The sequence below is a fragment of the Panulirus ornatus genome, chromosome 66 (genome assembly GCF_036320965.1).
Source record: "Panulirus ornatus isolate Po-2019 chromosome 66, ASM3632096v1, whole genome shotgun sequence".
NCBI classification, from domain to species: Eukaryota; Metazoa; Arthropoda; class Malacostraca; order Decapoda; family Palinuridae; genus Panulirus; species Panulirus ornatus.
In genome coordinates, this window is record NC_092289.1 from 22,494,040 (window position 1) to 22,508,277 (window position 14,238).

General features: G+C 43.1%; 1 protein-coding gene across 1 annotated transcript; it reads right to left on the reverse strand.

Annotated features, from left to right (window-relative positions):
• Window positions 1-559: 559 nt before the first annotated feature.
• Window positions 560-10,341, reverse strand: LOC139746818 (glutamate receptor 2-like). The gene is made up of 11 exons (XM_071658395.1): window positions 10,293-10,341; window positions 9,523-9,686; window positions 9,252-9,353; window positions 8,907-8,964; window positions 7,034-7,182; window positions 6,573-6,676; window positions 5,377-5,577; window positions 4,755-4,969; window positions 4,131-4,348; window positions 3,711-3,967; window positions 560-3,389 (listed from the first exon to the last, which is right to left on the reverse strand). The coding sequence occupies exons 1-11, from the start codon at window positions 10,339-10,341 to the stop codon at window positions 3,179-3,181; spliced, it is 1,728 nt and encodes a 575-aa protein (XP_071514496.1). The 3' UTR covers window positions 560-3,178.
• Window positions 10,342-14,238: the final 3,897 nt, after the last annotated feature.

Below are 14,238 nucleotides of genomic sequence, written 5' to 3' on the forward strand. Positions count from 1 at the left end.
TGTACACAGCATAAAAACAGGCTGACCTGGGATATGATGGATTAAAATAGTATCATGTGAGCTGTGGTTTGATTCTCTATTTCTAGCCGGGGGTCATCATTACCACCCCACCTCACCTCATCACAGACTTGACATAAGAAGCCTCAGACCGGTAATGCCCAGTCCTGTAGACTCTACGAGTTTTCTAACCTTTACAGAGGAATACATTAAGTAAAGGAATACATCTATGCTAAATTTGCTGTAATTTTTTCTTAAGTAGCCATTTATACGAATATCACATCAGTCACACAGTGCTGAACTTCCATACAATTCACGCTGTTTATATATTTCTGAATCTATACAAATTACTCAATTTCTATTGTAAAATAACATGGTGTCATTCCCCTACCTTGTATATAGCATGACGGATTAATAATACTGAAGTCACGGGAAATAATTGGACACAGATTTATCAGTTTTCTGTAAGATGTTCATCTTGAATTACCTTAGAGAAAATGAATATAAGAAAAACGAGATTTTTTACGATAAACTTAGGTAATCGGGAAATGAAAGGGTGACGAAAAAGTTAAGCATTTTATTTCACTATGTATGTATTCTAAACAAGGTATGGAAACAACAGCAACTGAATGTAGTAAGACTAAAATATTGTTTCTGGGTTAGACTTACCATATGATCCTTTCAATGGATGGAAAACATGAAAATGATTCTCATTTTTCACGTGTGTATTTTGATACCGTGATACATTTACATTGATTCATGGGATGAATGAATTATTCTTAGTGATATCAAATGAGTTAATGATTACATTATTGAGCTTTTTGTTAAATCAAAATGTACCTACATATATTACAAAGGTCTTGGGTACACGATAATAAGGACCTAAGCGCCAATGTCAGTAGGCTATTACATCATGAATGACATAAATGTTAAGTACAACTAAGAATGAAATCTCTATCTACCGATGATCATCAGACTAATGATTACCTTCGAAAGAAAGGAACAATATACAAAATAACATCTTTATTGTACATCAACTTATTTCTACGGTCATATCTCTTATAATTATGAGGTGTAATGTTCACAGGAAATAACAATGATCTCATGTTAGCAGATTATCCATAAATTTCCGCCATGAGTCATTACTATACACTTAATGAGGTTATGATGCAATGAGGAAGAGTGAAGACTATGCTTAAAACTACTTAGGAATTAAACTTCCACAAACCTTACAAGAATTAGTTAGTTTACATCTTATGACCTATCTGGACTGCTTCCTCTGTCTTCAGGAGCTACGCTCTCACTTCCAACTTTGGTCACAACTTGAAACTAAATCAGATAAAATCAGATTTATTGGTATCTAAGTTTACTCAATAATTTACCGCGTTTATATAATACCTTTCCTCACCATGTATCTTGAAATACAGGTAAAAAAGATGGACATGCGAAGCTGCATTTCCGGGTAGCAGTGTTGTCTGTAGCCATGGGATATTACGACATTTGGAAGAAACCTGCTAAATCAAGACTGAGTGAAAAAAAATGCGAAATGTACATACATTCTTCAAGTCTGTACTCTAAAGAAAAACACAACGGTTAGTGATGCTATAACCGTCTAATATCTTAGGCAACAAAAACACTGTAGAGGAAAATCAATATACTAGATTTTAGGACGACACCCTTCCTTCTTTTACCATAATAGGACTGAATTGCTGTAACTGAATCCATCAGCTCTCTCGCTGGTTCGGGTCTCCGTCTTCCTATCGGCCTAATATTAAATGCTACTTAAACTTAGCGATCGCCCAGCGATGGACTTACGTGTGTGGTGTGAGTTTTTGACTGTAGGCTTAATAAGTATGACTCGTGTCCTTTGTATGTCTCTATGTGGCTTCATGTTTATAATAAATCGATAGTTAATCCAGTTAGTGGTAAACATACACTTAGCCCTGCTTGACGGGCTACACAGTCAATCTTGCGTCGAGTCTGTCTCGATAAGATTCATCAGTCTTATCTTCTGAAGTCGAAGGCTCTAGTCAGGGTAACAAGTCCTCATGGGAGACCAGGCCTTAAATAAGATATAACAAAAGGGTTAATGAGGTAAACATGTAAGGAAAAAAAGGAAGAAAAGTCTAAGAGTCTTTTGAGGAAATGGGAAACCTACGTTTTCAACAAGAAAGGCATGAGAGGGTAAACAGTCCTAGAGCTTGGCGGTGTAGGGAGAGAAAGAAGGGTAACAACGGCTCGTACTTGAGTTGCCAACGTCCACAAGTTGTTTTGCCTAGTACTGTGGGTTCTAGCGGTCTGGTTTAGCGTCCCGAGAGAGAAGGGTCCTTTTACGTTTCATTAGAAATGAAGAATTCAGGGTTAACTAAAGTAAATAACAGGTACGTACCTCTTTGAATTTCTGCTGCCTGTGTGGTGAGAGACGGTATGTGGGGGAGGGGAGTTATAGGCTCCTCCTTAATTATCATCCGATACTCTGACAACTTTTTTAGGAATCCTTGTTAAGATCACCATCAACAGCAGTACATCTAACGAGGGAAAGACGCCTCAAAGTTTTCTAATTAGTTGCTAAATTTCCCAAGAGGAACAGATTCGAGGTATTGATTATGTGTTGACGGTAGCAGCGTCGCTGATGACAGGCTGTGGGTGGAGGTGATGACTTTGGCAGAGGTCACACAGGCTGTGGGGGGGAATGATGATGACCTTTGGTATAGTTATAAATACCTTTCATGAACTTTCAAATGAGAGCGCCTAAGAATCATACTCACATGACGACAACCTGACTGTATAATGAATACATAGACGGTGAAGACGAGAGGAATATTGATATATTTACTACAGTACCACTGAAATTTAAGATTAATCTTGATCCGTCGAGAGAGTTATGTTAATATTTCACAACTTCTGTTCGATCTTACTAACGTTCATTTGTTCCTAATACTTCTCAGCCTTCCCCGCTAGCTATCCAGGTCGCATCGGAAGAATGCTAAAACTTATTTCATCAGCTCTTATAAAAGGTCTGATATCTGAAAACTTATATTACCATGAGTTTAAAAGACACAAACGCCGTATTTTCTATCATTCAGTTGTCAATTTCCCATTTAGCAAGTCGGAAACTGACACGATTATCAGATGGCAATGGATTGAGCGTTCCAACCTCAGGAAATCCACATCCCCACTACTACTTTACCTTGTGTTTACGACTTATGTATATTTCGACTGCTAAGATGGTGAAAGCGAGAACAGAAAAGCCTAGCAGTTGAAGAAAAGCCGTCATGACATTAGTGAGGGTACAAGCTGTGAGGACCTTCCTGCTGGGGCAGTGAGCTTGCTTTGGAAGCCACTTGTGCCAGTACTTCATGAAGATGCCAGTCTCCCGCAGCTGCGTCAGGCTGTGGAGCACACACATACAGAGCAGATGTTGGTGGTGTGTCTCATATACATGGTTAAGGAAAGTAGAACTAAGTCACATGCATCTAAATTAGGTAATATTATTCTACGTTCAAGAAACTTCAAGCAAGTTGTTCCATACAGTCTGGTAATGATAGCAGGCGTTTCAATGAAGATCTAATTGAGATTAGATGCTTGTTTATGTATACACGCGCGTAGATACACGGACGTATACATCTCTGTTTTTTATCAGTTTTACAGCAGCTTGTGAGGGAAACAATGTATCAAAGACAATACTTAGTGGAAAGGTTTGCGTCACTCACTGGTGGTTGAGGACCCTCCTGAGTGGAGAGCCCTTGGAGACAGCGAAGGTGGTGGGAGTGACATGGTAGGCGTTGGGCAGCATCAGGAGGTCGCAGTGGTCGGCGTACTCCGTCAGGAAGTTCGTCTCGTCGATCAAGTGGACATAACGCTCCGCCAGCGCCCGTTCGATGCCAGTAGCGTCATCTCTGGGCAGGTAGGCATAGGCTGGCTCAACCAGGTGCTGCCACACTAGTCGGTAGATTCCGTCTTGGGCGAACTGCAAGAATTAGATCAACTGATTCCACGGAAGGGTCCAATGGATCACACGCCGCACCTCCTTCAGTCATGAAAACCGAGTTTAAAAAGTTTGCTCGCGTCAGTTTGATATCAGGACGACAACACTACAGGAGGTGTGTGACCATCCTTCCTGCCAACCCTACCTGGAATACCTCGTTTATGGACGTACTCTTCATATATCCCAGGTCGTAGGTGCCGTCGTCGTAGACGCCCTGGAGCGAGGTGAAGGGCGGGGAGACCGAGGAGACGGTCAGGTTCGAGATGAGGAAGCAGGTGTAGTAGACGAAGAGCAAGGTAGTGGTGAGGTAGATGATGCTCATGACTGCTCTTGCCGCACCGCTGCTCACGTTCAAGGAGGTGCCTGGAAGACGCACGGAATCCTACATTAGCCTCTTAGGGTTGCAGAACTCGTAGGTATCTTGTCGACGTATCCAGGATCTTGTACAAGTGAATACTTTCTTTGCCTCGTTGCTTCAGTCAGTATTGTATGAACCTTGCATGGACGGTCTCATTAAAAACAAATATTGGATAGTCACTGATTCGAGAAAAATAGTATGAGAAGGAATGAAAAATACTACTTATACACTCGCTACTTTAGAAATAACTAATATACAAGCCTTAGATGTACACCATTGTAAAATGATAAGCTTAGAAACATACTTTTTGAGTATTTTCTAAACGATTAGCATTAAGCATTGTCACCAGCTTCGTACACGACATACAAGAGACTTAAGAGTCTTAGTTTGAGTCGTGCTAAGGAACCTTACTTTGTCGGCAGAAGGACCCGAGAGTCATAAGGAGGGCTTCTCCGAGGGTGACCACATGGGTTTCCGAGGGCGAGAACCTAGTGGTGCAAAAGACCAGGAAGGCGACTCCAATCAGGAACAGCGCTATCACCACCCACACCTCCGCTTCGAACTCACGAGTGTAGTTGGTCCACATGTAACTCTGGCTGGTGGGTCGACGAAGAACTAGTTTGTACCTGTTCATGTGGATCACTGTACATGAGACAGAGGATCCTCTATGGATAATTTCGAGGCTGTCAGAGGTTAACAGATTAACTATTTTGATTCACTTATACAAATGAGGTTCAAGGTTTACTGTTTCGAAGGTTAAAGCACTGAAAAGGGTTTTATCACCGTATACGAGTATATGGTTCAAACCTATTCTAGAGCATCGATCAAAATATTCGAGGTAATCAGCCAACAGCGGGCATCATATATGTGATGTCTAATAGCAGCAGCAGCAGCTAAATACTGCAAGTGCACACTGTTTTGACTGTGAGATCTTTGACGGGTACAGATAACAAGGTTGTGGCTAATTGGAAGAGAGAGAGAGAGAGAGAGAGAGAGAGAGAGAGAGAGAGAGAGAGAGAGTCTCTGTATTAACCGGAGTGACGTGAAGCCGAAGCAGAAGTCGACGACGGTCGACCTCTGGAAAGTATGATCCATGGGAGCGACGATGACGTCAGCCAACCCCGCCACCAGCTCCCCGATCATTCCGTTCCACGTACCGCCACCTCCTCCGTCAGCGCCTCCCTCATTCTGGAGTTTGCCCCAGTTGCCGTCCTCAGGGTAAACACAGTTGTACCTGATGGAAAAAAAGAAAAAAAAAAATACAGACGAAAAAACGTGGGTACAATAAACATACATTATCTTGGTTCCCAACAACTTTCGAATGAATTCTTGTAAATCCTGTCATAATTAGCTCTCTTACGTGTGCAGGAGTGTACGGGGTGAGGTGTGGTTGTGTGTGGGGGTACGGGCTTGTAGGGGATGGTTGTGTTTCTCTGGGGGTGCAGGAGTGTATGGGTAGGGGTGTGTTTGGTTGTGTGCGGTCACTAGAGTTGAACATAAGACCTGGTATAAAAAGAAATAAGGTTTTATTCTAGCGACGTCACAGACCTACCCTCAGAGCATCACACATATATTGTACAATAGTAGTGTATTGTATGGCGGAGGATGGACGTATCCCAGAAACAACGAATAAATAAATCAAAGATAGTATAGCTAATTAAAAAAAAACTTGATAACCGAGATTTCAAACTTAAAAGTCAGTTCTATAAATGAAATTCACTAAAGATAATGATACGATTCTTATAAACGACAAAAAGACGTGGCTTTACGAAAGCTTATGGAAACAAGCAGACACGACGAGGCTTTCCCTACCCTTACTATCATTAGTAAAGGCAAGGCTCCAGTGTGTGTTTACCTGACAAACTGAACGATACTCAAACGATGGCCAGTCATTAATGATGACACTTACTCGTAATAAACAAGGGCCATATGTACACAATCACCACTGGAGAGAGGGCACAAGGGCTAAGGGCTATATATGCACAATCTCCACTGGAAAGAGGGCACAAGGACTATATATGTACACAATCACCACTGGGAAGAGGACTATATATGTAGAGAGAGAGAGAGAGAGAGAGAGAGAGAGAGAGAGAGAGAGAGAGAGAGAGAGAGAGAGAGAGAGCGCATGCATGGTCTTACGGATCATCTTGAACACTTGAAGAAAGTACTCAAGTCTTCTCCAATGTGTGGTTATAAAGGTGACACTGACTAACGTTCTACTTTACTCACGTGAAATTCGTACGGCTCTGGACCTCCTGCCAAAGGTCACCCATCCAGCCGGACAACCGCAGCGTTCCGTCGTCGAGCTCCTGCACCAGCAGGAAGGGAGAGTACTGCACCACACACACACACACCCCAACACACGCCCGAGCACACGGACGAGCACACGAGTTCGGGGAAAAAAAAAAGAAAAAGAAGATTCGAAGTGAATGATTTTGTTGTTGTTATTATTAACCTCGATGTACATAAAGTGATTTCCAGTAGACATGAGTTCGATGGCAAATTATACACCATGGGTAGCTCGGGTAATAGCAAACTCAGAGGGGGGGGGGGGGGCTAGGTGAGAGTGTCTGATGTATGATGATTTAAGTCAGGAGGAAATGATGGAGAGACGGATAGATTGATGCATAGATAGCTAGAAAAAGAAGGGCTCAGATGGTGGCATCTTGAAGAAGGGATTAGCGAGGTACCTTGAGCGTCAGGCAACGGATGTGGAGACCTGTGAGATTCGTCCGTCGGGAGACCACGTCCTCCTTCAGCGTCGCCTTCAGGGCCTGATGGCTCTGGCCCCTCAGTGGCCACCCTCCCATGTAGTTGTGTCTCCGTTCGCCATCGGGACCTGCTGGGCACTGCCAACTTCAACAGTTCAAATCATACCACACACACACACACACACACACACACACGTCATTAAGGATGTAAATACGTACTTATATTAGATAGCAATAACTCATCACTTTCCCCAATATAGATAAGTAATTACGGAGAATGATAAAAGTGGTAACGAGACCATTAGCGTAATAGATGTTGGGAACCATTAGTCTAATGAGTACTGGAAGCCCATCTGATATTTTCACATTCTATTAGAGTCGGGTGCCTGGAACTGGACTGGAAGTGGAAAAAAAGGCAGTTCATTCATTCCAGGATAAATTAGTTCTATCAAATTTTTCTTTTTCTTTAATAGCCTTTCAGTTCAGGGAAGGAAAATTCTCCCCGTGTTCCTCAGGCTGAAGTGTGATGATTGGTGGATCGCCAACACTCGTTCGGAAGGTAATCTAAGGTAAGGTGAGGTGAGGTAAGGTAAGGTAAGAACTACGGAAGGTAAGGTTATGTTATTGGACTGAAGCTGGGTAGGAATCCGAGTGTAGTGGAAACTCTGTTTCTAAATCCGTTTATAAAAACGATCGTATTCGGAATAACGACTGATAATTAGCTTTCCATATCAGATGGTCGCACAAGTTTTCGCTTATCTGAAGTGACTGATTCGCTCGCATCAGTTCTAATATTGCTAAGTATTTCCCTTGAATGTAAAGATTCCTTTTTCATTCATAAGAAATACACTCCAGCACTTCAGTTAAACATGAGAACTAGTTCGAACCGCATCTGAATCACTTACATGAAACAGTAGTCCGGTAGGCAGTACCTATCTAATGGCTTCAACTTTCTAAGGATATCGTCCACATGCCATCCACTTCTGTATCAAATGTCTTCCTTAATCGTTTAGATCTGTAATAACAAGCGGGATGTTTATCTTCAGTCGCCATCTCTGTTGACTGTCGCATACCTTACCAGTTCACACGTCTCTGTCTCATTCATTGTGAACTGCTTTGTTTACCAGCTCGGTGAAGCAGAGTGGTGTCCGTATCCGTCCGCTGGCACAGACTTACCCTTAATTAGTGGACACAGGGACGCTGAGGTCGCTTCGTGGTTTCACTGGTAGTCTGTGCCAACCACAGTACATAATCGTCCTCATTTCCTTTTCAGTGAACATTATATATCGTTCTTGGGACATACCAATATCCTCTACGTACGTTCTCATGTGTTTATATAACATGGTGTACACTGTGAATGTTTTGGGTCGTATGAAAATCACAACAAAACACACAACATTCCCGACGCTCGCCGGCTTTCCAACACGTCCGAAAACGTCGACTGAACACGAAGATCCCTACTTCCCTGAAGCACAAGCCGTGGTTCTTCAGTTTCGCTTTCGTTAGATGGCTTACGGTAGGAACCCTGCACCACAAATTACCGTAATATTCCTCTGCCTCTAAAACATATTGAAATTTTTGAGAAATTCTACATCAACGAAGAACGAACGGTAATTATTCACCAGGCGGCAACATACTGAGAAGATGCAAGTCAGTGGCTTCATTCATAAGTATTGGATGTATGACAATGAATTAACGCTATGGAACACATGCACGTTGCTCAGTGCTGTGAGGAGGGGCAGATACCTCACACACTGACAGGAGACCCGTGAATTAGAAGTACAATGACAGGAGACCCGAGAACTGCTCCTTGTTGCTCGGCTGAGTTTGGAAACAGTCTTGGGAAACTCACCTGCTTGGTAGAACTCCCACAGCATCACCCTCTCTCCTTTGATGTGAGCCACAGTCGCCTGCGAGAAGTCAAGGGGGAAAAAATAATGACAGTTATTGCTATCATGGAAAATATCAGGATCGTGATAATACACACACACACACACACACACACACACACACACACACACACATTAACATCAACTTAGAGGTTTACGTAGCTAACTCGGGACCCGAGCATCTACCAAACACTCTATACTTAAAAGACCTTGAGATTCCCTTGTCATCTGTCCACGAACCCCGGCACCTAGCTGGAACGCCCCCCCCCCTCCCCCATCCCATAAAGCCCCCCCTCGCTGTCACCCACCTGGTTCAGGAGGGGGAAGTGCACCAACGGGAGGAAGTCGAGGAAGTCCGTCGAGGTGATGGCGAGCAAGAAGATGTGGTCTCCGACGTCGGCGCCAAGAAGCTGGAACGATTACGGAGGGTTGCGACACTCGAGGCACGCTAGCAACATCACACGGACAAAATTACACAAAATACAACAGACATTAGAGAATCCTGAGGAAGTTTTTCTTTTTCCTTTTTTTCTATGCATATGAGTCAAGGGGCGGGCATGTCAGAGGGCATAGTCTGACCTGGGAGAGATGGTGGGCGTGGTCCTGAGTGAAGAGTGGGAGTGCAACCAGTAGGCGGCCGGCCACGCCCTCCGTGTCCACACTGTGCAGTCTGCCAGTGTACGTGGCGCTCCTCCCGGCTGTGCCCACAAACACCTTGCGCACCCACCGTTCCCACACGGTGTCTGTCCAAAGTGGAGGGAAAACTTGGTAGGTCGCAGTGAGGCTGGAGTGGGTGGGTGAGAGAAGAGATTTTCCCTCCCACGTATCTCGGAATGAAATCGTCAGAGAGAGAGAGAGAGAGAGAGAGAGAGAGAGAGAGAGAGAGAGAGAGAGAGAGAGAGAGAGAGAGAGATGTGTGGAGGAAGAGAGTATCATCCCTGCAGCAGTCAGCTGTGTGGAGAGGGAGGTTGTCAGCACAGAACACATCTTCCGTGATACAATGTGGGGAGGGAGCTCTACATTCGTGGAGGGCCCGATCTCTGTGTCTAAGTTGTTGACCTTACCCTATCTATGAACACTGGGTAAATCTGTCTCTTCTACAGTTCCCCTGAGGTGGTGTACTGGTGGCTGGCTTTGTGCAGTGGCACACCCTGAGGTGGTGTACTGGTGGCTGGCTTTGTGCAGTGGCACTCCCTGAGGTGGTGTACTGGTGGCTGGCTTTGTGCAGTGGCACACCCTGAGGTCTTTCCTCATACAGGTTCTTAAGCTCATTAAGGTTTTCTTGACAGGCATCCTTTGTTCCCTTTCCAATGAAGGAATCTCTCGCTCAAGCCCGCCTCAAAGTTCACCTTCTTTACAAAACTCTTGTTTGGTCTTCCGGGCAATCCTGGAACACATAGTTAACCCCCTCCCCATTTCTTTCGTCTGGCACAAAAATCACTTTCTCAGAGAAATCTAACTTAGATGTTAACACATGACCGCCCTTCCTGGAATCCTTGTGTTCTCTCTCTTAAGTAAGCTTTACTTTTGCAGTTAACCACCCATGATGTCTTTGGTTATGTTACATCAGTATTTCACACACGAGAGAAGGCAGAGATGTGTGTCTGCTCTTGTGTGTGTGTGTGTGTGTGTGTGTGTGTGTGTGTGTGTGTGTGTGTGTGTGTGTGTGTGCGTTTGTGTGTGTCCCTCCCGCACTTCCCAAACACGTATGATTCTGTACACGTATTCAGGGTGAAGGTCTGACCATTTTCACGACTTCTCCCTTTTCAGTCATTCCCCGTAATGAATTCCGCATCACAGACAGGGTTTTTTTTTTTTCTCTTCCTTTCTATTCCCAGAAAATCTGTCATATTGGACAAATTGAATCAGCCTGACCGGAATCCAGTATGGTGGATAGTAAGAATCTCTCTCTCTCTCTCTCTCTCTCTCTCTCTCTCTCTCTCTCTCTCTCTCTCTCTCTCTCTCTCTCTCTCTCTCTCTCTCCAGGTCATTTACGACCTGCAGCGCCCCAGCAGTATAATCAATACCAACATCGTTTTACATATTTTCTAGTATGCAAATCAGTCCCTGGAATTCATTATTTAAGAATTCTCCGAGTGAATAATGAACATTTCTCGTCCTCTTCAGCCTGGCTTAACTCCCTCTAACCTTTACAGAAAACTGCGGAACGTGACAGTAACAAATAGACGTCGTAATCACTGTCCTGGAGGTGTGCTTCCGGACTCCTCCTGCGAGTGACTGCACTGCAAGCAAGAGGTCGACGTGGCTACAGCAATCTCGACGGATGGAAAGGAGTGCAACAATCAAGACCTTCTCTCTCCAGAAGGGGTCCACCATTTCCCCTCTGCTCCTGGTTGGAGAGCAGTGTCTCTCTAAGCTGCAAGAGCCTCGTAGGTGTGTAAAGGTCCTAAAGATATTGACCAGTTCGTTACGTGTAGATGGAGTGAGTATCAGTGATTGCTGGATACAATCAAGGTTGATACGTTGCCTTGCTTACGATCAAGTAAGAACCGATTCTTCCTTCTGTACCTTCGTGTTAGGAGGAGAACCGCCTCTTGTCGCGCGTGACAAACGCATTTCACACGATACAAGTGATTTCTGTCGAGAGTCAAGGGCATTACTGAGTCCTTCTGCTGACCTTAGCTTAACTGTTGACCTGGCCTTTGATTCCACACGTTGCCAGAGCTCATGGCCTTTCGTATTTTCTGTCAAATACATGTCTGTGTTTTACGGTGCAATGTTTTTTTGTTTTTTTTTAATTGTGGGAAGCAACTGTTATTCTCTTTATTTAGAACGTTTCACAGAACAATGTACCAAGAATTGTTTGTGGATATACATTTTTCAAGGTTCAAAAAAAAAAGGTTTCGAATGAAATTTTGGAGAATAATTTCCCAGGCGAGAAGTTAGAGAACAAGGAGGACAAACATGAAAGAAATAAAAGAATATCAAGAATTGGAGTTTACGAGATTATACCAATGCTTTGATCTCTCTCTCTCTCTCTCTCTCTCTCTCTCTCTCTCTCTCTCTCTCTCTCTCTCTCTCTCTCTCTCTCTCTCTCATAGAAAAACACGTCTGACCATCGAACTCAATACAGATGGTTTTGATATCTTCCAGGTTAAGTTTCCAGACATTTTTATGTCACCGCCAATAGCTATGGTACACTGCCAGCAACACACGTGGTCCACGGAGCACTTCGCTGGTTCATATCAATGTTTCATGAACCACCTCGTAGCTCCAGATGTCTTCCATAAGACTGTACTACTACTACCATGATTACTTCAGCGTGCATGTAATCAATTACCTGTAATTACCCATTTGTACCGTGCGGGTAAGAACTCCTACACCTGTGGGCCCTCAGCCCCTTAAACATTCTCTAATGAAATTTCTTTCTGCTGTGTGCATGTCATCATTCATTTTGTCCCATTCATTCACCACTCATACTATAACTTTCTTACATATTTTATGTTACAAGTTCCTCACTTAATTTCACGTTACGTCCTCTGGTTGTTCTACTTCTCCATCTCTCAAAGACATGTTAGCAGTCTACGTCATCATTGTGATCAGGTCACTCTTCACTCTTTTTTCTTCTGTGGTGGGGCAAATATAATGCCTCTAGTCTTTCCCTGTAACTTAGCTCTCTTAACTCAAGATCCATCTCGGTTGTTCTCCTTTGCACCTCCTCTGTTAGCTCTTTGTGCTTCTTTAGTAGGTGTGTTGTCCAAACATGAGAAGGATACTCACGTTTCTACCTAATGTATCATGTTGGTCGTCGAGGTAAACAAGGCCCTGTCGTAAGTTTAACATGTAAACTTAATATTGTTTTTGGTCTGCCAGATAAACTGGGTCAATACTACTGTTGGCTTACCAGGTAAACTTGGTTAATACAGTATTACCTTAATACAGCTGTTTTGATTATTGTACAGATAGAAGCAGAATACATATATTTTTTCCACTGACATGAATAAATTCATTTGTTGTTTCTGATATGAATTTAGATGAAATGAACGAAACTGATAAAAAAACAAATACAATCATGTTAAGCATTTAAGCCTGGAGTTCCACACACTCATTTTTAAGAATTTAAAAAAGGAAAAATCAAAATTCTCGTCATTTACTTACAATTAGATGGTGGATTTTCATGAACTCTGATATTCCCCTTCAGATGTAATCAACAGAAGAGTACATTGTGGATCCCTCATTATGTTAAGGGAGGAAATGAATATGTAATTTAAACGCCATAATTATACTGGTTTGTTGACCAATTAGTCTTTAATTGGACTATAAGAGCCATTCCACTTTCTTTGAATAGTTAAAAGCGTGCAGTCGGATAACTATGTCCAGAATAAGCAATTAAGGAGAAAACAGATTACGACGAATACATGCAAGGAATGGGACAGCCTGACTACACAAGATCAGCTGCTTTATCTGCCGCAGGATGTTAATCATAGCTCGTATTCCTATTGTCAACAGCTGTCAAGAGAATAATCAAACTAGAAGGTGATAATCTAAAGGTGGATAGACGCAAGGCAGCCTCAGTGATGGGACGGATTGCTTGTTTCGAGGTCTGTGACAACGACAGTTTAGGTATTTAAGTGCATTTGTTCTATTAAGATTACACGATAGCCATTAATGTCAACGGCAGTTTAGATAGTTAAGTACAACTGCATAACGAAGATGACTGTCACAGTGTTTAACTCATCAGATTTCAGTACTATGATGCAAAGCATGATTATATCAATCCATCAGGTATTCTAATTCATCATGATTATATTAATCCATCAAGTATTCTGAGTCGGTATTCTATGTCGTTTATAAATGTGTCATTACTGTTTGATACGCTACATAACAAGAGTCGAAGGGAAGATAAGAATTCTACGTAAATGCAATTACATTTTTATGGTAAACAGATCATTTTCTCAACTTTTTTGGTATGACATGGGTTTCGATCCCCTACACCTTCCTGTATTCTGAATCTCTTATTATAATCATACAACATGGACTTCTGTGGCGAGAACGAACCATCGCTAATCCATGTACCTACCTGTGCTGGAGGGACGTGGAGAGAACAGGTCCATAATAATCTCGTGTCGTGAACACAGGGCCAGCCCGCCCCACCACCAGCCTGGACCTAATATTGGTCAACATCCTCGAGATTGCAACCACTGGATCGGTCCTACAGACCAGTCTGGACCCCCACATTATGTGGACCATCTGCCTGGTCCACCAGCCACCTCTGGATTCGTGGACAGGTAAATTTCCAACTCTCTAAAAACCCATTTTCAATTACAGTGGAAG